Genomic DNA, 24,148 nt, shown 5'->3' with positions numbered 1-24,148 from the left:
GTTCTTTTCACAGTTACCTTTCAAGTTTATATTATTGACAAATACACAATAGTAAAATGTTAATTCATCATAAAAACTACCTTAAAAGATGCACCATAAAGTTCCAAATGTTTTAGTTCTAAAATTAATCCAATTAAAATCCTTAAAACAACACTAAATATCAAAAACTTGTAGAGATCTGAGGAGCTGTATACACGCTCGAACTCAACTCATGTTGTCTTAAATAGATCATCACAGAAGCCACCACAGTGCGTTTTGTAATCTCCGTCACATGTCGAAATAAAAAAGATTTTTCTAAATTGCAACTGAATATTAAAACGGCTAACGTCACAAGGAACAATTATTTTTGCAAATGAACTCGGCAAATTGAATATGATCCGTGCCATATTTAAATCCATATAAAACATGCATTATGAATTTATGTAAGAGCCCAATCCGCCTATTGCATGCCTGCATTTTGCCTTTAAATTACAGATATGCACTATAATTTAGACATTTCCCACAAAAAATCAACTTTCAAGACCATCGAATAGCAGAGAATTAAATGGATTAGAACGCCCGCAAGATTAAAACTTTAACGATGAAAGCGATAATAGAGACTTCGTCTTGATTTTCAAGTACTATTGCTAATGCCAGTTTCCGACTATCACGATTCGTGCTACGATTGAAATCGTGGAGTAATCGTGGTAATTCTATAAGGTCTTATCATATATTGAGGTCAGGCGTAGCAATCATGTTGATCGTATCGAAATGTAACCGAACGTATCTGCAAGTATAAAATCGTGGACCTGAAATCCCCCCCCCCCCCAAAAAAAAAACGTTTACAGACGGGCGCACCCGTCATCAGCGTGCGCCGAAGTCGCAGAATTTACACTGTTGGGACCTTACCAGTAACATTTTGAAAATATAACTCCGCAAACACATTTTCCTGCTATTCCAGCAAGTGAAATACAGCAACTTCAACGTTGACCATTATAGTCTACATGTAAATGAGGTGGCTGACCTGAATTCCAAACAATCAACTAATCGTCTAGTCCACTTTATATAAAATTGAAAAAGCTAACCAACTACATGTATTAAAAAGTTAGATATTGATATATTAAAAAATTATCAGCCTGTGTCAAATTTAAATTTTATATCTAAAATTATAGAAAAATGTATTGCCAATCAACTTATAGAATATGTTGATAATAATAACTTACAAGAACCCATTAAAAGTGCTGATAGGAGATTTCAGAGTGTAGAAACAGCATTAACTAAGGTTCATAATGATCTAATGTTATCTTTGGACAATCAACACTGGTTATTTCATATTTTGTTAGACTTATCGACTGCATTTGATACAGTTGACCACTCAATTCTTATTAGTCGTTTAAATGTAGATTTTGGTATAGATGGTTTAGCATTAAAACTTTATAACAAGTTATTTAACTGGTCGACAACAAGAGTGTCAATTAATGATACATTTTCTAGTTAACAATGACATTTTATACAAAGTACATCAGGGTCTGTTTTTGGACCCATTATATTTAAATTAGTTCGAGACCATGGCTTAGAATAGTAGGTATGCAGATGATACACATATTTATTATGCTTTTAAACCATCTATAACAAATGATTTTAATACCCAAAATGGCAAACCAGAATGTCTTCCAAGTTTTTAAAAATTAAACAGTGATAAGGCTGACTATATTCTTATAGGATCAAATAATAATCTAAGCAAAATTTTGGATTGTAGATCTATATCTTTAGTTCAGTTTGTTATTTTACCTATAAACTCTGCAAAAAAGATGGTTATTTTTTAACAAAAACATGAATATGATTAGTCAGATTAATAATGTATGTAAAAGCTGCTATTTTCATATTTATGATATAAGTAAAATTAGAAAATACATTTCACAAGTTGTAAATAAAACACTGGTTCATGCTTTTATAACTTATAGGCTTGATAATGTTAATTCTCTTCTTGCTGGTCTCCCTGTAAACACCTTGATAAACTTCAAAATTGTGCTGCATTAATTTTAAAATACTTTTACTGGTGTATGTTTTAATGGCTCTTCAACTTCTTATATAAAATGGGGGTGGGGGTGGATGGCCGAATAATGGTTAGTATGTGCACGCTGTATCATAAGGTCTGTCATTAGGTCAACTGGTGTGGTTTCGATTCCCTGGTTGTATGTGACAAGGAGTAGGGTCGCCTGTCCAACTTTGTGGGCTTTCTCCGGGTATTCTGGTTTCCTCCCACTGCTAAAGACCCCTACGCGCAAGCGAATTATTGAAATAAAATTGAACATGTTAGTCCCAATATGACTTACTAAAGATAGTTTGACAGGCAATGAAACATACACCCACAGCAGTCAACAACCGTAACCCTCACCCTTTTGTCAGTCATGAAAACATTTACAACACACTAAAATCTGAGTAACAACCCATTAAATAATTATTCGAAACCATTAGAATTTGTTTCGATTGTTTGTCTCATGACCTTAAGCACTGTGTATAAATTTATATAAACTTTAGTCTCTAGCGCTTCCACAAGACTTCTCAAGTATTCAAGGCCCACAACTCTGGCAGTAACTGTCCAAAATCAATAGACTTCTTCATCTCATGACCTTAAACACAGTGTATACATTTAAAGTCAATAGGATATAGTCTTAGTACTAGTAGAGTGTCCACAATATTTTTCAAAGTGACCAAGGGCCATAACACTGGCAGTAATTATCGGAAATCGTTGACTATCAATGAGCTTCTTCATCTCATGGCCTAAAACACTGCCAAGTGTTCTTTTATGTGTACGCCAATGTGTACATGCGACCTCGGTATTTCGTACCAACCGAAAGACTGTCAACATTAAATATGAGGTATATAAAAAAAGAAACCAGTGAGGTATGAATAAACCAGTAAATATGTATATATTGTGACATCAATTTTATATATATATTTCATTATTAGATAACAATCTTTATTTCAAGTTTTACAATGCATAATTTGATAATAGACCTAGATGGAAGCCACCTATCTCAAGCGACATCAGTGTTTACGGTTGATCTTTTTGATAAGGCCAACTTCAAGTTTGGTCGAACTAGCGCTAATCCCCACCCTAACCCTAACCCTGGATCTAGCCCCAATGCTTACCCTAACCCTAACCTACAATCTCACCAACAATAACGAGCCCTAACTTTTTTTCTCATCTCAGCGACCTTGACGAAAATTGAGCTAGCCTTAACAAATAGACTTAGCACTATGTTTACCATTACCTAAGTGAATCTCATGTTTTTTTGTTTTTTTAAATTAAAATTGATAACCCTAAACCATTTTCTTTCATTTCCCAGGCCCTATAACTCAGTCTTGGAATAATTACAGTAATTAAGCTAGAAATGCTAGGAAAGGGGCCAAGTAACTGTAATAATCACAGGTATTTTTTTCTTGGTCCAAATAGAGAATTATTGAAATTTATTTAAAATTCATAGAGATCTATAATCATTTGTTTATTAAATGTTTTCAGGTTTAAAGAATTATCAGATACATTTTGCTATACAGCTGACTGAACTGAAAATGAACTGAGAAAGCCCAGTTGAGCTTTCAAGAAAAGAGCCGGATCCTGAACAATGCCCACAAACGTCTAATCCATCAGAATTACTCACACACAATACTAACAGTTAAACTTTTATTTCAAATTCGTCTGCTGTCTATGCTACTGAACACACATGGAGTTATTATTCTTTCTAGAAGGAATAAAGTGATAAAGTCCATTTTTCATTTACACTCAAGTTGTATGGATTGCCAGTTCTGCCAAAAAATTTAATATTCTTATACAAAAGCATAACTAGTTTGACAGGTATAGATTCGCGTTGTGAATTGCAAGATGCTGAAATGATTTTTCACGATTCTTTTTTTTATGTTTTTTGTCACATCAGTAAGTAACCTGCCACTCTTAATTATCCATGACAATCCACGTCACATATTATCCACAGGTACACAAATACTCTTAAATTGTTTTGGTCCTTATTTTGATCCACATCAATATCGTGATATAAAACAGTTTCTTCGACATCGGCAGGACTAAAAATATCAATTATTTAATTAATTATTAAATGGACGACTGTCTAAATTCAAGCTGTATCCAAGCTTTCCGAGGGTCTACAGAGTTGATTTTAAGCTTGTTATACAAATAAAGGTCTAATTAATAATTTCTATATCACTGAAGCCTATAGAAAGATTTATAGGCATATTTAGCTATTAACTATTGTATCTTTAATTCAATTACATGTAGATGTAGGTAAGTGTTTCATGTATATGTAGTGTACATGTAGGCCTAAATCATTCTGCACACAGAGAACTATCTACTCTACTTCGAGAATAGATCTCTTCCCTAAATGGCCGCCATATCCAAAAATTAGTATAGGGCCTACTGTTTTGTAATGCAGTCCTATCTCAATTCACATCTGATATGAACAAAAAGGCTAATTAGTTCTTTTCAATTTTATTAAACGAAGGCAGAATATATATACTTCTCATAATTCTAGAAATATTCGTGTACTTAGTGTTTTCGACTAAACTTATCAATTTAGGACTTAAAATGTCGATCAACTAGCTTCGGGTCTCTTTACAAGCTGAACTAATTGTAGACAGACAGCATAAGTTTAGTATGGACCTAAATATGAGAATTGTCTAAGGAATATAGTTTTGGATTTGTTATCTATGGAAGACTGTGATCGTCAATTGATGGATTGTGAAAGTTGAATCTCTAAAAGAAATGTCAGTCCAAAATGGTTCTTTTCCGTTCAGTACATGTATATAAATATTAGTTTCATAATTTAAAGATGCATTATGTAAGAGCTAAATCGGCCTTTATTTTGACTTCTAATCTAATGTATTTAAACTATTATTCAGATATTTATTAACAAGCCCATAAATAACTCTCTAGACCATAGGATGGCATAGATTTAAATGGATTAGACTGTCAGTGAGATTTAAAAATTTAACGAAAAATGGATAAACGAGACTTAGTTGCATTTGTCCAGTACAGTTTCTACGATAATAAACAATCTATGCTACATCTTCCAACATTCATAACTTCGCTCAGAATAAATTAATATGAATGAAATTTTCAATATATTCATTTCTCATTATTTATTTATAAACTAATACTGTATAGCAAGAAAGGCCAACTCTTTATCTAATCTTACATAATGCATCTTTAATGAAATTTATGAATTTTGTATGTGTTAACTTAACGAGTGTCTCTTTACCTACAAGTACTCTCTAATGTTTTTGACTCTGAATTTACGACAACAACATTGTTCGCGACACGACTCATCAAGGCCCCAACTTTATCCGAGTCTAATTCTCTCTCCCACATATTTCTGAGGAAGGCTTCACCTGAGCGCATGTCAAGGTTCTGTTGATCTGTATGTAGTACTAAAATAATCATCACGTCCTTATAAGGAGCATTATCACCGTCGCAAATACCGTGAAGAAGAAGTGCTGCCTGCGGAGAAAGATGTTCTAAATTATCTACAACAACAGCTTTATAATTCCCATCCAAATAGTATCGTAATTTTTCATCAAACTGCAATTTTCCACCATCTTGTGAACTCCGATCCAGTTGGCCGCAGTCAATAACAGGAGACAAACCAGTTTTTTCATTTGCGTTATTAAAGCCTTGACTTATCCTACGAGCCAAACAGGAACTAACGTCAATCTTGTTTTGTGGATCCAAATTGATATTTGTAATAAATAAAAGCACTGCTGGATATTCTGGTTCTGTAACATTTAACACATGCTTTCCAGACGCTTTCACAGTCCGCCAAAATCGTTTATCTTGATGCAAAAAAACATTTTTTAAATCATCTACATCATTTCCATATTCTTTAAATCTATCAGATAGAGGAATAGAGGCTGGTTTCTCTTCTCCATACAAAAACGATATACAAGAACCAAATATCACAATAATGACACAGCCGTAACCACATACAGACATTAAATCTACCTTGTTTTCTGCTAATGATACATCTTTTTCTGCTAATGATACATCTTTTTCTGCTAATGATACATCGTTTTCTGATACATCTGCTTCCTTTTTTGGTTTTGTTGATGTCTTCACTTGTTTGGATATAAACTTAATGTTATCAGTCACATCCTCATTAAAAAGGGAAAAGGTCTTCCTAGTCCGCGGAGGTGATCCAGGGACAGTAGATTGATCACTTTCACAGGACTCTGTTGTAACACTGTAGACATTAGGGTTATCGACATCATCATAACTTTTATTTATTGAATCCTGGGAATCCTTAGACTCGTTTTCATTCTCCATAGAATCATTCCCTGTCTCTGTTTCTGTTCGAGCTCCTTTTTTCTGACCCTTGTTTTTCCTAGGCATCTTTCTAAGATAAAAAGAAATAGAATGTATTAAATCAAATTATACCATGTCAAAATCGTTCCATGTTTACCTCAATGGCTAGATCTTATTGTGACATTTCCATCCATTTTATTAAAACTTAAAAATGGTAAGACAATCGTTGTCCCCAAATTACTATGAGCCTTGAAACCATCAGTTTCCTAAAATTACATGTACCATGAGCCCAGGTAAGATAATCAATTTCCCTTATTTACAAACAGAGAAACTACCAGTTTTCTCCAAATTATAAATGGTGAATTCATCAGTTTTCTCCAACTTATAAATGGCAAGACCATCAGTTTTCTCCAACTTATAAATGGCAAGACCATCAGTTTCACCAACTTTTAAATGGTGAAACCATCAGTTTCCCAAATTATAAATGGCGAATCCATCAGTTCCCCAACTTTTAAATGGCGAATCACTACATCACAATATATTTTAAGAAATGACAAGGATTCACTTGAAACTTGAGAAGGTTCAAACATTGATCTAGACCTTTAGGTTATCATGAAGACTTGCTAAAAAAGTTTGTCTAATGTTTGTCTATTATAATTTTATCTTCCAATACATTAGTTATGATATTTGATTTAATTAAAATTGTTTACATATGATGGGAGACATAAAAAGGAAAAAACATATATTAAATGTTTGGGCTGTTCTACCGTCGTGTGTGTTTTTATAGCTACAGATCCGATAGGAGGCTATTCATTTACCCTTGCAGACTCGTTTTTTTCCCCATTCAAGCGTATGCATTCTTGAAAATGAATTTTACAATACCAGAATACTAAATTAAACTATAAAACATCAGCCATGTCTCAATAAGTGTCCATTAACAACATGTAAGTCAAATAGTGATTGTTCGGATCACGGTCTCCATGAAACATTGTTAATAATCAGTATACGTACACTCAATATAGTCAGCATTATTCATATTTCTGCCTTATTAATATTTATTCCAATCAGAAAATCCAAGATTCCTTTGACTAATCCAAGATTCCTTTGACTAATCCAAGATTCCTTTGATTAATCCAAGATTCCTTTGACTAATCCAAGATTCCTTTGATTTATAAAAGATTCTTTTGGCAGAATAAAGTATGGATACAAAAAGATGCATACAAATTTAACAGAAACAGGGATAACACTACCACTACCAGTACTGGTCAGTTGGAAAAGTGATCGAAAATTCACGTAATGTAACCAAAGCTCTATTACGGTGTTTGCAAACTTCGTGGGATGAACACTTGTGAGTTTAAAACACAATTTTTTGTTATTTATTTACACCTGTATCATTAAACAATAAAATTTTATACCTTAACATAAAAAGGAAAACATATTTTCAAAAAATATCAAGAAAAATCAAAACCGCAATGTCGGGGTATGTTATTATAATATCATGGCGAGACCATCAGTTTCTCCCAACTGACTACAAATGGTGAAACCATCAGTCGTCCCCCCCCCACCCACTCAAGAAATGAAGCGACCATAATTAGTTTTCCAATCTTATAAATGATGAAAATATCTGTTTCCTCTAATTTATAAATGTAAATTCGCGAAACCATAAGTTTCCCATGAGACCATCAATAATCAATTTCCCAAATTTTATTTACTACAACAACTTGAAGTGAAATACAGAGACCATCGGTTTCCCTCATTTACAATTTAGACGGGTGACTAATCGATTCTGGTTTGTGATCAGGCGTTTGAGGGGGCCTTTCCGAGATTCTTGTAATAATAATCATTTATTATCAAGTGTCTTTACCGGGTTATTTCAATCTTTCTCCGTCAATTATATCTTCCGTATCGTCCAAGACGCAACATCTAGTTTCACTTTCGTTGCACAGACGCTAACCAGATAAAATTCAAAATTGTTAACTTTTCCGAAACGGAATTGATGAAAACATGCTAATAAGATAATGTTACAAGTACGGAACATAAATAAAAGTATGTTTTACTAGTTGTCATGTATATATATATGATCTAACTTTATTTTTCGTGGGGCCCAAAAGGAAATTCTTGTTCCTGTATTTTCTTTTACACGTAAACGTAAAAGTACGAGTAACCATTGTCGACCGGAGTTGTTCCCCTTGCCAATATGGCATACAATGTCAAAAATAATTATTCTTTCGTCTTTAATTAATTTATTCTGCAATCCCAGTATTTAAAGTAACTTATTTAATAATTTTTCATCAGTTTTCGCTGAGAAATTTACAGATTCTAAGCTACGTTAGCTCTAAAGTAGTTACACTAGTAACGTAATAATGTATCGGCTCTGAATAGCCTTCTAAATTCTAAGGCTATTCAGAGCCGATACATTATTACGTTACTAGAGTAACTAGCTCTAAAGGAGCATATCATCAAGTTCTGAGTTTTCGCATAAACAAACCTTACTTCGTTCTTCAGATAGGGTGATCATGGTTGACTCGACTCGCTTTTACTTAGGGTTAGTTAGATGTAGGATCTTCAATAGGATGCACATCAACCAAGAGTGCCATTTATAGATGAAATTCATTTGTAGGCTTACAATAAAGTTGCCAACAATCTTTAGGCCTATCCGAAATATATACCTTTCAGTCACTGTTAGTGTTAAGGACTTTAGTCATTCGGATTAGACAAACAATAGAGGTCCTGTGTTCACATTGGCATGCTCGTAAAAGAAGCCTTACATTTGGAATTCGATATAAGAGTAGGCCATAGCGCTGCTGTCTGCATGGTAAAATTTGCCACATACAGGACACTGTCATTGTTAATTATTATATCTTATCTTACAGGAACCATTGAGTTCACTAGACACTGTACATAGAGGGACAGAGAAATGGGGTTTAACATCCGCTCGATACAAACTAGGTCCTTTTGGGAACAACATATAGTTCAATAGGTGACCTACTCTTTGTCTCATACAAGTGAATAGAAACCACACCACTTGATTCAATGACAGACTTTATGATCTAAAGCACAACCTTACACCATTTGGACACCCAACGCCCCTAGACACTGTACATCTATTGTAGTGATCTCTTAGAGATAACAGCACACACAGAGAAAAATATATTGAGAATGACGTCAACAGAAGTTTTGGATGATGTAATCATCGAAAACAGCACGTCAAGTGTCAGTATAGACCAATCAAAAGATGGATTAAAACAGAAACTAAAAGTAAAACCTTCAGAGTGTGGGATTTGTGGTAAATTTGTGAAGGGACATTTAACTCGGCACATTAGAACTCATACTGGGGACAAACCATTTATCTGTGAGGTATGTGGTCAGGCGTTTATACGCGGATCCTCACTTAAAGTACATCTGAGAATTCATACGGGTGAAAAACCATATAAATGTGATTTTTGTGAAAATTCCTTCAGTCAGAACGGCATCCTGCAAGCTCATATCAGAGTCCATACTGGAGTGAAACCATATCAGTGTGATATCTGTCACAAACGTTTCATCGAGAAAAGCTTATTAAAAGAACATGTCCGAGGTCACACCGGCGAAACACCTTATGTATGTGAAATATGTGGGAAAAAATTCGGTAAAAATTTTAATTTGCAGAGACACAAGCGAGTTCACACTGGTCAAAAACCTTTCAAATGTAATGTTTGTGATAAATTGTTCAGTCAGCTGGTGAATCTAAACTCGCATATGTTATCACATACAGGTGAAAAACCTCATCACTGTGAATTTTGTTACAAACCTTTTAAACTTTCTGGCCAATTAGTAGAACATCTTAAAAAACATCATTTTAATTTTACGGATAAATAGTAATACATTAAGATCATAATGTGGGGACAAGCCCAGAATGAAGGTTTTTTCACAGGGTTTTTGTTTGATCATGCTGTTGACCGAGAAAGTACCTCAGGATTTTCCAAGGGGATTTCCCTTTGTCAGTGATGCAGGAATGAGGGTCTGGCAAGGAATAGTTTAGTTGATTGGACGGAAAAACAAGATCCCGTGTTCACGTTGGCCAGCAGGTAAAAGAACCCTTGACAGTTGGAGCTTGAAGTAAGAGTAGGCTGTGGCGCTGGTTGGTGCCAAGAAATAGGACATTCAACCCCATTTCATTTCATATTATCAGTTTCTATTGTTATCTTCCTAATATATATATACAATTTTATTGATATTACAGGGAGTTACTGCTGAATTATTGGTTGAGGCAAAAATGATGAAAAACTGAGATCCAGTTTCCCCTGTGTATTTAAAATAATCAAAAGTTGATTAGATATCAGGCTATGGTTTAAAAATCATTTTTGTCCATCAAAAAAGGTCTTCAACTGTTTTGTCTGATCACAAAATATAAACATTTGGTGTTTCTTTTAAATTATAAAATATATTTCTGTTTCATATAATTATTATGTCATGGATATTTTATTATAATTTCAAATGAATCTTGTTATTCCTTTTTCATTAAAACATGCAATATATCAAGCATGCCAAAGATATTGAAAATCCTTTCTTTGTGGAGGATTTAAATGTCATATAAATGATTAATTAAGCATTTAAACACATGACCAGCGCAGAATTAACCCTCTAGAACAGTGATATTGAATGGATTAGAACATTGAAATTTAAAATGGATAATTGAGACTTTATTTATTATCGTAGTAACGGTACTTGAAAATCAAGACTATCATGTCAAAACTTTGCTCATTATAAAGTAATTAGACTGAAACATTTTTCATTATCTATCATTGGACTGTTATATAGCAAGAACTGGCAGCTTTTGATCCAAATCTTACATAATGCATCACTAAAAAAGAGCTGTTTACTAGTTCTTTGACTTGGGTGATATGAAGTATATGATAAGAAAAATAAATTGATTAGCACTTATTGGATGTTTACGATTTCTGTAGGCCATAATTTCTATTTGTATTTCTGTACTTATAGAGAATAGTTTGGGATATCAAGTATTACGGGGTTATCCAAATTACCGGTAAATGCGCTAATTGCTTAGGTCGTCTTTAGTTGTCACGGGGCCTATTTAAACAATGGCACCTTAAATGGATCTACGTCATGATACAGCATTTTAAATTCGCTCTAAAATATTCCAATCACAAATGTCTAATCTATAACAACGCAAGACGATAATTCGGTGATTATGATTATGCCAGTCACATGTTAATTGGACACATACACACTTGTCAACTGGTGGTGTGTATTGTATAGATAATGTATATAGTATGTGTAGTGCCTGTGACGTCACCAGCCAATCAACCGGATTAAGGTTGTAATTGAAAATTTGAAAACCGTTTTTGGCTTTCGGATACTTAAACCTCAATAGCTGAATTAATTTTAATCAGATTGGTTTGAACTTGCCGTAAAATGGATATAGTAACCATTGGCTATAGGTACATTCAATTAAGATTTTTAATCTTATGTGGTCTTTAAATTTGATAACTTTCTGCTAATCAAATTAATATTTGATTCGCACTTACGTCGTTTTTGTTAAGCAAACTGCTATGCGATACCGCTTATCATATTCCCTGAGAAGCAGTCTAGGGGGCAACAGTCAGGACCAGTTTCGAAAATGAACTACAAAATAATAGTAAATGATCACTTATCTCAGATTCTTTCAGGGAACTGAGGTAGGCATGATTTACATATACCTGATTTTAAAGAGTTAATTTACTGTGATGAAAATAGATATTGTAAAGTCCTGAAATAGCTACTTAAAACAGGCATTATGCAAGAGCTAAATCTGCCCATTGCAGGGCTTTCTTTGGGCCTTAAATGATATTTATATTATTAATTAGACATTATTAACATAAGACCATAATCAACTTTTAATCGGCCATTTAATGATTCGATTTAATTTCAAAATGGAGAAGTGAGGCTAAGACTCGAATGACCAGAACAGTGGTTACGATCAATTCACACATCTTGATTGATAAATTCACACATCTTGATTGATAAATTCACTCAAAATAAAGTAATTTGAATAAAATTGTCAATATATTCATTTTGCATTATCTATTTTTGAAATATTATAGCAAGAACAGTTGGGCTCTTTATGTAAATCTTACATAATGCATCTTTAAATTTTGTTCATTTTCAATGTCGAGTAAAATACCATAACTTTTTATCAATGTTCAAATTGATGTTCAAAAAAAAAAAAAAAACCATTTTCAACTTAATTTATTTTCATTATTCATTCTGATATTTAAAAATATTCAAAAGATAATGTACCTGTATTGTGATATGTATATTATTACTTAATTATAACCTGTATGATGTAATTAAAGTAACGATGCTTCATCTGCATTTTTTGCTAAAATATCAAATTTATCACGCCTACTCAGATTGATTATTTAACATTTAATTAAGAGAACAAAATCAAAATATCGATGCAAGATAAACCCCTGGCTTGGATTCAATTGTGTATATGCCTATCAACTCTGTTCGCACACACCACAATGTCAATTCAAACCAACGCAAGATAACCTCCCGGCTTGGATTGAATCATATTTAAAATAGGCCTATCAATTCTGTGACGCAATGTGACTTTAAATATAGATATTGTGATGTGTACATTCTATATTATTTATTAATCACTTGTTAACTGTAATTAAACACTTGGAATGAAATAAACTTATGAAAAACAGATGCGTTTCGTTGAGTATTCTCTCAACATTATCAAGCTAGAGAGAAATGGGGTTTAATGTCCACTAGACACAAACTAGGTCATTTTGTAACTGACATATTGTTCCATTTTATTTCAATAATTATCTGTGGGAGGAAACTGGAGTACCCAGAGAAAACCCATGAGGTTGGACAGGCGACCCTGGTCCTTGTCACATACAAGTGGGGAATTGAAACCTCCCCAAATGACTCAATGGCAGACCTTATGATCTAACGTGCACACGTTAAACCCTTTGGCCACCCAGCTCCGCCAAAATGTGTATTTAGGTCTATGGTCAAACATACTATATACCCGATGCCCTCTCACCTTGGCTATTTCCAGATCACCTGATACCATCACACTATTTTCAGAATTTGTAGAATACTTTTAAGCATTTCATAGACAAACATTGGCAGGTTTATAATGTCAGAGCCCCTGAACCAGTTATATTAGCCTGCCCACAGTGAAACACTGCTTCCTATTTGGTTTGCGTCGATATGGGCCGCCATTTTCAAAAACAGATCCAGGTGCATGAAATAGTTGGAAATTTTATCTGGGTCTGTAGGCCTACATTGATTGTTTCATTTTTCCAAATATTCTGGTTGAAATTAATGCAGTCATGCTTTTTTCAGGGGATGTAAAACAGCATTATGACCGGGTTGAGAATGCCTTGTGTGGGACTATAATTAGACCAACGTTTATCAAATGTTTAATAACTTTTAGTTTTAAACCGTCTCTTTATTTTTTGAACATAAAAAAAAGGCGGGAAATTAGGACACTGTATTTCCATCAAAATGATGGCAGTTTATAGCAATCCTTTTACGAAAATTATTTGAAATATATATTTTCGCGGGTTTTTGAGCTCCCTCTTATTAAAAAAAGACTCCAAATCAAATTAATGCAATCTTGATATATTTGCGACATTAAACGTATCAGTACCTATTTACGGTAGCAAAAGCGGAAGTGTCATGTGGCATACAAGTCACGTGATATTGTTGTGACAGTCCACGTTGTTTGAGTGACAGTATATTGATAGATAGCCCCCTAAGCTGCCGTGATAGGTAGGTTTTATTAACTTACTGTTATAGGGTTATATACAATCAGACTGCCACGTCAATTTGTCGGCTGTTTAGATAATAGAAACATCGTAACATCTTGTTTTGAAATACGGGAATGTAAGTTGCATTGACGGTATCAATAAATTAATCAAATCGATTGATATTCGATCAGATATTTATTGGTTTATTATTATCAGTATTTAAGATTATTATATCATATTGGTTATTTAATTATTAAAGGAGCCAAATTTGCTAACATTTGGGGCCTAGAAATTGACGAAAGTGGGTCGCAACGCATATAATACTGTAATATGAATGTATTATTTTCTGATTTACATTCCATTTCAATGGTTTCCGTTTTTACTCCAATTTCAAATCAGTTGTGTTCGGCGAAATAAGGCAGCAGTTTCAAACGAGTGCAAATTTCTAGCGTCTGGTTATTCTAGTCTACATACGCCAGTTGATTTGGTGCAATGTGTCTAGCCTCGTCCCTCAAGTTTCTTGATACAACTGGGGCTGAAGCGCATTATGGTACACGATTCGTGTACCGATGGTAAAATGTTTATTTTGCCGTAAATATTGGATATCAAAAGCCCATCTTTTTCCGGTAAGATCAAAACATGAATGTTGATTTAATTTGACAAATAAATCGTGTTTTCAATGTTGAAGATTTTGGATGATATTGAGTTAGAGACTTAGCTACTTTAAGGCAATTATTATTGATAACTGATAATACAAGATTTTTGAATAAAATATTAACCAGCAGTAGATATATTATTGATCAATTCAAAGCAATTTTACTCCGCCTCCAGCCAGATACCAGATGGTTAGCCTGCAAATTGATCTGTTTTGTTTTTACTAATTTGGCAACTTATTTTGCTAATTTTTTTTTAAGAAATATGTTTTATTAAATTGACTTTGCATTAAAGCTGTCTTGCAAATTGCGTGTCCAGTCCACTAGGCAAGTAACACTTGTGATTTTTGTGTCTTTTGGCTAAATTTACAGAATGCTTGGTGTTGATGTGGGTAAGCTTACAGCAATGCTTTCCGTGAGAGTAATTTTAAGTTCTTTTAGCTAAATTTGCAGAATGTTTGGGGTTCAGGTAGTTAGCTTACAAACATAACGTTTTCTGTGAGTGCAATATATTTTGCAAACTTTTAGTGTTACATATGTTTGATACATAGAGAATATACAGAATATTCCATGGTTTGTAGTTTCATAGTACATCCCAAAGACAACTCATCCCAATATAAGACAACTCATCCCAACTTTAAAACATGGATCGAGATATAAGACAACTCATCCCAACAAATATAAGTGCTAGTTTTATTTATTTTAATAACGATGTTGAAATTTGGCATAACAGAATGGATCAGAAGGCAAAAATAGGAAACCTCCAATTTTACCTTCTTCTAACATTGTTGTAAACGGAGGCAGCACAGCTACCAACCTAGATAAAAATGGTGCCTGAGGGGAAATTGAGAAGACACCAACAGAAGCAGACCAGATCCACACAGTTCAACCTATTCCAACTGTGGTATTTATTTGTAATCGTCATAACTTGGTCTGAGTGGTCTTATATCTCGACCCATGTATTAAACCAAACAAAACTATTTTGGAATGAGTGTTTTTTTTTAAAGTTGAGATGAGATGAGTTGTCTTCTAACTTGGGATGAGTTGTCTTATATTGGGATGAGTTGTCTTGGGATGAGTTGTCTTTTGGATGAGTTGTCAGGTATTCATGAAAGCCCATCCGGTATGAGCGTCAAATAGAGCGCTAGTATCATGGCACACATGAAATGACAAGGCCTAAATGTAAATCTTTGGGTTTATAGTTTCTGATGAGAAAATAGTTTGGCTGTTAAAGGAGATAACCTTTTTGATTTTCATTTAGGTCAAAATGAAGTGAATTATAATCAGTTTTGAAAGATTAACCTAAATTGGTTTGTTTTTCTAATTTTAGTTTGGCTTTCTAAAATCGTCGATGGTTCAACACGTCACGGATTATATCACCACATTGGTTTTATCTTATTGACTGCAAATTTGACCAAAGACAACTTACATGTATCTTCTATCGGAGCCAAATTCAACGTTGTTTCTATCTTTTATCGGATCCACAGTGGCTAAGTGGGTAAGCTGCTGGCTCGCTAGCCTGGAGATCGTGTGTTTGAAAAAGTTCATCTGGTTTTTCTGACATGGTTTTCCCTTGTCAGTGGAGCAGGATGCAGGGCCTGACAAGGACAGCTGTCTAGTCATTTGGATGGGATGAAAACCAGGCCCCCTGTATAGATTGGCGTGTACGTAAAAGATTCCTTGGCAGTTGGAATTTGATATAAAAGTAAATCATAGTGCTGCTGCCCAGGCAAAATTTCACTCATAGCACATTGTATGGCGAATGCCCGTATTCATTAGCCCAGTATAGGAGCAGAACAGTAGGACTTTAGACCCCATTTCATTTCATTTCACCTACAAGCACCCAAATCGGATTTTATTACAACTATATGTATTCATGTGAAAATCATTTACAGGATCGAGACTGTGAAACACAGTGGATGCTCACAACTGACCCCCGGATCCATTCACTTGATTTGATATTTGTTGTTTATTTCTTGCAATGTCTGTGTAGTTTGTCTTGTCCGCAGGTTTGTCTTGTTGGTTTGGTTTAGCTACACAGTTACCATTACCCCAGCCCTGCTTACACTTATTATTACAATTTTATTATCATTTAATTTGTAACCAAGTTATGTTCGGCAAAATTGAATGGCCGTCTTTGGGGTCTAGTTATTCCAGTCTACATAGGTAGTATTCTCTCTTGTTGGGTATGTTTACCCGCATTCATCAAGTCACTTCATTACAAATGGCACTCGAAAGCAATCGCGTGCCAGATTTTAACTATCAGAAGTCCATCTATTCATGGTAATGTTGAAGATTGTGGATCATATTAAGTATAAGACTTACCTCCTTGAAAACAATTTGAAAACATTTAAGCATGAATTAATTCGCAAACAAATGAAATATTGTCCAAAATATTAGAAACTCTAAGCATCCAAAAATATATCATACAGAAGTTTAATTTGATATTTGGGGAGTTGGTTAGCCGAATGGTTAACGTGTGTGTGTTGGATCAGAAGGTCTGTTATTGAGTTAAGTGGCATGCTTTTCGATTCACGAAAGGAGTAGAGTCGCCTGTCCAACCTCGTTGGTTTTCTCCGGTTCCCTTCCACTTCTAAAGATCCCTATGCTCAAGCGAATCATTGAAATAAATTGAACCATATGTTAGTGTCGACATTACCTAGTTTGTGTCAAGTGGACGATAAACCCCATTTCTCTCTTTTTATTTGGGTATTTAAAGATGTATTATGTAAGATTTAGATAAAGAGTTAGTCATTCTCGCTATAATAGTTATCCCAAAAATGAAAATACAGATTATCGACTTTAAATATATAATAAATTCCATACAAAAGTTTAATTTGATATTTAAGTATTACTAATATAAATCAAAGTCTGCAGCTGTCGACGTCCCACTGTTAGGTAATAGATACAAATAGGTGGAAGGTAATAGTGTGAAATATTGTAGCGAATCAATATAAATGGTTATTATTCTAATAAAGTAGATGACATGTGTTACCGGTATATTATTTCTCCACTCTATTTCTGTATAGATGACCAGGTTCTGAAATTGGATTTTAATTAAATGGGTCTAAAAGCATGTATTAATGTAATATGAGTGTATATATAAATAGTGATTTATATTAAAAAAAAAAAAAAAGAAAAAGAAATTATTGTGTAAATGACCAGACCAGATTTTGAAATTGGTTTTTAATTAAATTATTTAGTGTGAAAAGCTAATCATATTATATAGATGTTGAATTAAATATACTCATTGTATATATATGTTTGTATCCATCTTGATTATTTCGTGATGAGTATACTTGTAGTAGTATTGAATCGTTATTGTAAAATCCATAAAGTTACGTTATTATGAATGTTATGCTGCTACTATATGTCACAGAGTTGGGTGGCCGAATGGTTAATTTGTGCGTGTTCGATCACAAGGTCTGTCATTGAGTCAGGCGGCGTGGTTTTCGAATCCCTGCTTGTACGTGGCAAGAAGTAGGTTCGTCTGTCCAACCTCATGGATTTTCCCTGGGCCCTACGGTTTCCTCCCATCGCTAAAGACCCCTACGTGATAGCGAATTATTGAAATAAAATTGAACCATATGTTAGTCCCGAAATGACCTTGTTTGTGTCGAGGATCTCTCTCTCTCTCTCTCTCTCTCTCTATTATATGTCATTTAAAGAAAAATACTGTAAGAATTTGTGTATCTATTTATTCCCATGAATATCTGTATTTGTTATGTCAGCTCCCCCTTGTCAGTGGTGCAGGGCAGTGTCTAATTGTTCAGATGGGATGAAAAACTGAGGTCCCATGTGCACGTTGGCATAAGGAACCCTATTCAGTGGGAATTCAGCATAAGAGTAGGCTGTAGCACCACTGTCTAGGCAAATTTCTCTTATAACTCACTGTATGGCGTAACAGTAGGCTGTAATACCACTGTCTAGGTGTAACAGTAGGCTGTTATTGTTAATACCCATTTCATTTCACGTGAACAAATTTATTCTAATATTAAATTATATTAATTCACAACATTTAAAGAGGCAATAGGTAAGATTTGATAGAGAGCTGATAGTTCTCGCTATAATAGTTAAAAAATAACGGCAGACTGATTACCACCTGGCATCGTATTCTACGCACAATTTTACTCTAGAAAAGTTGGGTCTGGTTTTGTTCCCATTTGACGCCCCCCCCCCCCCCCCCCCCCCCCCCGCGTTGAGCCTCCGGTCTATACTGTTCTCCTCCGACTGGACTAATGAAGACGGGCATATGCCGCCATACAGTGTGCTATGAGTGAAATTTTTTTGCCCAGACAGCGGCATTATAGCCTACTCTTATATCGAATTCCAACTGCCAAGTGATCTTTTATGTGCACTTAATGTATACCTCAGTTTTTTGAACCATCCAAACGACTAGACAGCTGTCCTTGTAAGGCCCTCCGTCCTCTACTACTGAGAAGGGGAAACCACGTCAGAAAACCCCATTGGACTTTTTCAACCAATACAGGAATCGAACAAGTAACATCCAGACTAGTGAGCCAGTGTCTTAGCCACTGTGGCTCCGTGTTTAGACATGCAAAATTTCACTCATAGCATAGGGTATGCCTGTCTTTATTATCCCAGTTGATGCAGAGAGGTAAGACATTTAAATTTCATTTCATTAGAATTGTATCAAGATTTAGACATCTGAAGATTTTTTCTCTCTAATTTTCAGACAGACGATAATTAGAGTAAGCTCCCTTTATCCACCACCATGAGACAGTTAAAAGGAAAAGCAAAGAAAGAGACAAATAAAGAGAAAAGGAAACGGAAAGAAGACAATTTGGCCAACAAAGACAAAGTATGGACGGTTGTGGTTCCAGTGCTCGTTGTGTTGGCCTTATTAGTGGCCGGCTATGTTTATACACAAACACGTCCAAGATCGTAAAGAAGGTTGTTATGTTGCAATATTACAACTTCTTGTTTCTAACAAACAACAGAATAAAGATTTTATGGAAGAAATCAGAAAGAAGACAGTCTAAACATATATTAAAGACATTTTAAGAATTTAAAGGTTTTATATTACAATATGTAGATTGTGGAAGAAATCAGAAAGAAAATATTTTAATCGAATGTGTTTTATAATTATAATTAAATATAAATGACATTTTAAAAATTTTGTGTTTTGTGTTTCGATACATGTATGTAGATTGTGGAAGACATCAGAAAGAAGAAAATGTTTTATTATTAAATATTAATGACATTTTAATTTAAAAGTTAGAGTTTGAAACCATGTTGATCATTAGATCTATTAGACAATGAGAAATGAGAAAACAAAAAAACTGCTGTTGTGATTTAAATATTTTAAGTAATTACAGTTCTTATTCGAATATGTTGTGATCTTCATATAATTACAGTTTTTATTTGAATATTTTATGTTGCTATAACAGTTGTTTTTGAATATGGTATGTAACTGCAGCTGTTGTTTGAATTATGTTATGTAACTACAGTTGTTATTTGAATTATGTTATGTAACTATAGTTGTTATTTGAATATATTATGATCTAAATATAACTCAAGATAAGAAAGGTATATTTTTTCTACCAGTTTTTTTGTTTTTGCCAGTTAAAGATGTCAACTTTGGTCTCGTAATTTTGTGAGCACATTGTACTTTTTGTTATGTTATCGTTTTAATGTTTGTTTAATTCAATCAGAAGTATTTGTGTAGTCCGAGGACACTGAGATTTTCTATAATGTAGGTGTAATCCGAGGATCCCAATAACAGCATAATCATTATAATATAGGTGATAGGAATATTTATCAGTGGTGATAGAATATGAAATAAAGATGATGTGTTCATGATTGATGGTGATAGGAAGAAATAATTGATAATGTCAATGTTTGATAGTAATGGTTGCTAAGCATAATGGACTTATTTGTCAACAAGAAGGCAAGTTTTGGAGCAGAAAAAGATCGCCAAACCTGAAGCACATTGAAAAAATCTTTCAGCTAGGTAAAATGTTATTTGAATCTTTGATTAAATCAAATGATTAATTTATCTAACGTTTTTGGTACATTTTGTGCATGTCGGGGGGCCTGAAAGGACAGCTGTCTAGTCATTCAGATGAAATGAAAAACAGAGGTCCTGTGTACACATTGACATGCATGTTAAAGATTCCCTGGCAGTTGGAATTTGATATAAGAGTAGGCCGTAGTAACGCTGTCCAGGCAATATTTCCCTCATAGTACACTGTATGGCGTATGCCCGTCTTCATTAGCCCAGTCGGAGCAAAACAGTAGGATGTTAAAACCCATTTCATTTCATGGGACATTTTGAGATTTCAGAAATTATGAATCTTTCACATTAATATATTTTCTATAGCTTTTTATTTATATGTGAATAAATTCATTGAATTGTTATCTTTAAATATTGGAGACCAAACATTTACTAAATTCCATTAGTTTTAATAAGAAACGAATAACAAATTCAACGAACACCTAAAATCTTGTTAATAAATCGCTGAGACAGCAATATATTTAAATTAAATAATTTGTGAGAGCAACCATGTTTTAAAATGAAGTTAATTGTTGATTTTATTTTTCGTTATAAAGAATGAACTGATCTTTATCATTGTTTAAATTAAATCTTTGTCTATTTTTGTTTGTTTTGAAAATGTATAAAATTGTATTTTTGCTAATGTTTTGGAATGGGATCAATATATGTTTTAGCGTTTAGTTATAATTACTCAGAACGGCCAGTGGATCATCTCATTTATGGCCAGTGATTTTCTGTAAAATAAATAGGCTTTAAATATTTCTTTACAAGGCCATAAAAAAAATTTTCTGGTTCTCAGATAATTCTGTGTCACTTAAAAAGTGACGCATGACCCGTTTATATTATAAAAAAAAAAACAATCTCGAGTAAATATTTACCACTGTTACAGGAATGAATCCTGAAATGTGGCATAGACTCATTTATCCAGTAAACAACCCTGATAAATGTTACTGACAAACATAAATGACACTGGATAATCACAAATTCCTGTTAAAAAACATGATTGAGTTGAATGTAGTGTAGAGTTGAAATAAAAATGTTTGTGAGAAGTCATTTAATCCAAAATAAAATAAAATAATGACAAAATAAAAACACAGAAATAAAAACCTCCCACCTGCATTAGATTTATAGTAAGGATTGTCTGAGAACCAGAATATTTTTTTGTATGTCCTAATAGGTCTGAGACCTGATATATAATATATATTATCTTAGCAGTCTTGATATATAATATAACAATAGTAATGATCTAAGACCTGATATATAATATATATATTCTTTTAGTAGTGGTCTGAGCTCTGATATATAATATATATATTCTTTTAGTAGTGGTCTGAGCTCTGATATATAATATATATTATAGTAGTTTCTAGTCAGAATACCAGTACCAAATATGAGATTAACATGGGGAAGGGGAAGCTTACTATTTCTATAACATCAGATACCACTTCTCATAGCAAAAAATCCACATTTATAACATATTATAAGTGTTATCTCCCTTACATTATAACTCTTCTCGTTTGCTCAGAGAGAGAAATGGTTCAGTTTTATTTCAATAATTCGCTTGTGCATAGGTGTCTTTAGCAGTGGGAGGAAACCGGAGGACCCGGAGAAAACCCACAAGGTTGGACAGGCGACCCTACTCCTTGTCACGCATAACTGGCGAATCGAAACCATGCCAGTTGACTCAATGACAGACCTTGAAATGCAACGAGAACGCGCTAACCATACAACCCCCCTCCCCTTATTGGCCCAATGATTCCTTTGGGTTTTCCACCATGAAACAAAAAAGAGGAGTTTTTTTTCTGACAAAGCAATAGACACTGTTTACTATTTTTTTTTTCAAAACGATTTCTATATTTTTACATCGGTCCACAATGACAAAATTTGTATTTATTTGTAAAAACCCAAATGAAATATATGAAAATCATTTATATCTAATTTAACTATTTTGTTATGGTATTTATAAACAAACAAACTGTATTTTAACTCAGAAAATAGATACATCTATGTGGTTTAGAAAAAGAGTGTTTTATTTGTCTCATTTATGCTCAGATGTTACGCTAAATCTATGCAAATATATTGTATGTTATTTTTATGCAATAAAATAAATGTGAATAATAACATTGTTGTTATATTTTAACCTAGATCTTTCATTTTGGTTATTTGTTCTGGATCAAGCTCAGTCTGTATTATATGAAAGTCTTCTAATAACTCTGTTAAAGATGGCTACTTTCAACATGTGACCTATAACATCAGGTGGGGTCAATCATTGGATCAATGGGATGTGCACTGTTTACATAAGACATTACTGCTCTGGGCAGAATGGTGCCTTTTTCTCATCATGCATACCTATTTACACTAAATAACTATTAATTTTTCTAATGCTTAAAATCAATTTTCTAGAATTTAATTTACAGAAGGAAAAAAGTTAATATTTGGGGCTCATTAAGCCGCACCGATGTCATCCCTATCATTGATTGTAGCATCCTAGCGTGGATCAAACTAAACAGCATTTAAATTTATCTTTTAGTCATTTTACATGCCTTATGATAGGTTGTTTGTTGAGAATTACAGCTTGTGCTGTGAGTTTTCATATAAACCCGGACACTGAATCAAATGAGTGACCTAGTTGTTAATCCTGTTGGTAAATCAATAGAGGTTGGTATCCAGTAGAAACAGGTGGTTGTGGTGGGAAATGAATTGAAATTCGGTTTAACCCTCACCCTATCCAATAGAATTCGGGGTGTGGGGGGGGGGGCGGTATCCAGTAAACAGTAGGGGGAGCATCCTGTAGAACCAGTAGGGTATCTAGTAGATCAGCCAGGATGTAGAACAGTATGGATAGTATCCTGTAGATCCAGTTGGGACAGAATCCAATAGAACCAGTAGAGTGGTATCCTGTAGAACAGTAGGGGTGGTATCCAGTAGAACAGTATGGCTAGTATCCAGTAGAACAGTAGGGGTGGTATCCAGTAGACCAGTTAGGATTGTATCCAGTAGAACAGTAGGGGTGGTATCCAAGAACCAGATGGGGTATCCAGTATAACAGTAGGGGTGGTATCCAGTAGAACAGTATGGGATGGTATCCAGTAGAAGAGTATGGGATGGTATGGTATCCAGTAGAACAATATGGGATGGTTTCCAGTAAAACAGTAGGGATGATGTCCAGTAGAACCAGTAGGGTGGTTTCCAGTAGACCAGTCAGGATTGTATCCAATAGAACAGTAGGGGTGGTATCCAGTAGAAGAGTTGGGGTGGTATCCAATAAAACAGTAAGGGTGGTATGCAGTAGAACCAGTTGGGGTGGTATCCACTAGAACAGTATGGGATGGTATCCAGTAAAACAGTAGGGTAGTATGTAGCAATATAGTCGTGGCTACATTGTTTTTAAATTTATAGACAAAGAATAGAGACATAATAATAGCTGTATATTTCA

General features: G+C 34.1%; 1 protein-coding gene and 1 long non-coding RNA gene across 2 annotated transcripts; one reads left to right on the top strand and one right to left on the bottom strand.

Annotated features, from left to right (window-relative positions):
* Positions 1–2,913: 2,913 nt before the first annotated feature.
* LOC126810088 (uncharacterized) lies at positions 2,914–8,246 on the bottom strand. Its single transcript, XM_050535055.1, has 3 exons — positions 8,157–8,246; positions 5,253–6,383; positions 2,914–4,062 (listed from the first exon to the last, which is right to left on the bottom strand). Exons 2-3 carry the CDS (start codon positions 6,377–6,379, stop codon positions 3,939–3,941), a joined length of 1,251 nt encoding a protein of 416 aa, XP_050391012.1. The 5' UTR covers positions 6,380–6,383; positions 8,157–8,246; the 3' UTR covers positions 2,914–3,938.
* Positions 8,247–8,452: 206 nt separating this feature from the next.
* Positions 8,453–12,986, top strand: LOC130010723 (uncharacterized). Its single transcript, XR_008786012.1, has 2 exons — positions 8,453–8,560; positions 9,166–12,986. It is a non-coding gene; the product is annotated as an uncharacterized LOC130010723 (long non-coding RNA).
* Positions 12,987–24,148: the final 11,162 nt, after the last annotated feature.

This window comes from Patella vulgata, chromosome 1 (genome assembly GCF_932274485.2).
Source record: "Patella vulgata chromosome 1, xgPatVulg1.2, whole genome shotgun sequence".
Lineage (NCBI taxonomy): Eukaryota > Metazoa > Mollusca > Gastropoda > Patellidae > Patella > Patella vulgata.
The sequence above is the reverse complement of the archived record's forward strand: the minus strand, read 5'-3'. Positions and strand labels throughout refer to the sequence as shown.

Bases quoted from the DNA above. Each gene is read 5' to 3' on its own strand.
- LOC126810088 (XM_050535055.1), bottom strand. From the start codon at position 6,379: ATGCCTAGGAAAAACAAGGGTCAGAAAAAAGGAGCTCGAACAGAAACA. The intron at 4,063-5,252 runs GTAAAGAGACAC...TGATATTTTTAG, and splicing joins ACATTAGAGAGTACTTGTAG to TCCTGCCGATGTCGAAGAAA.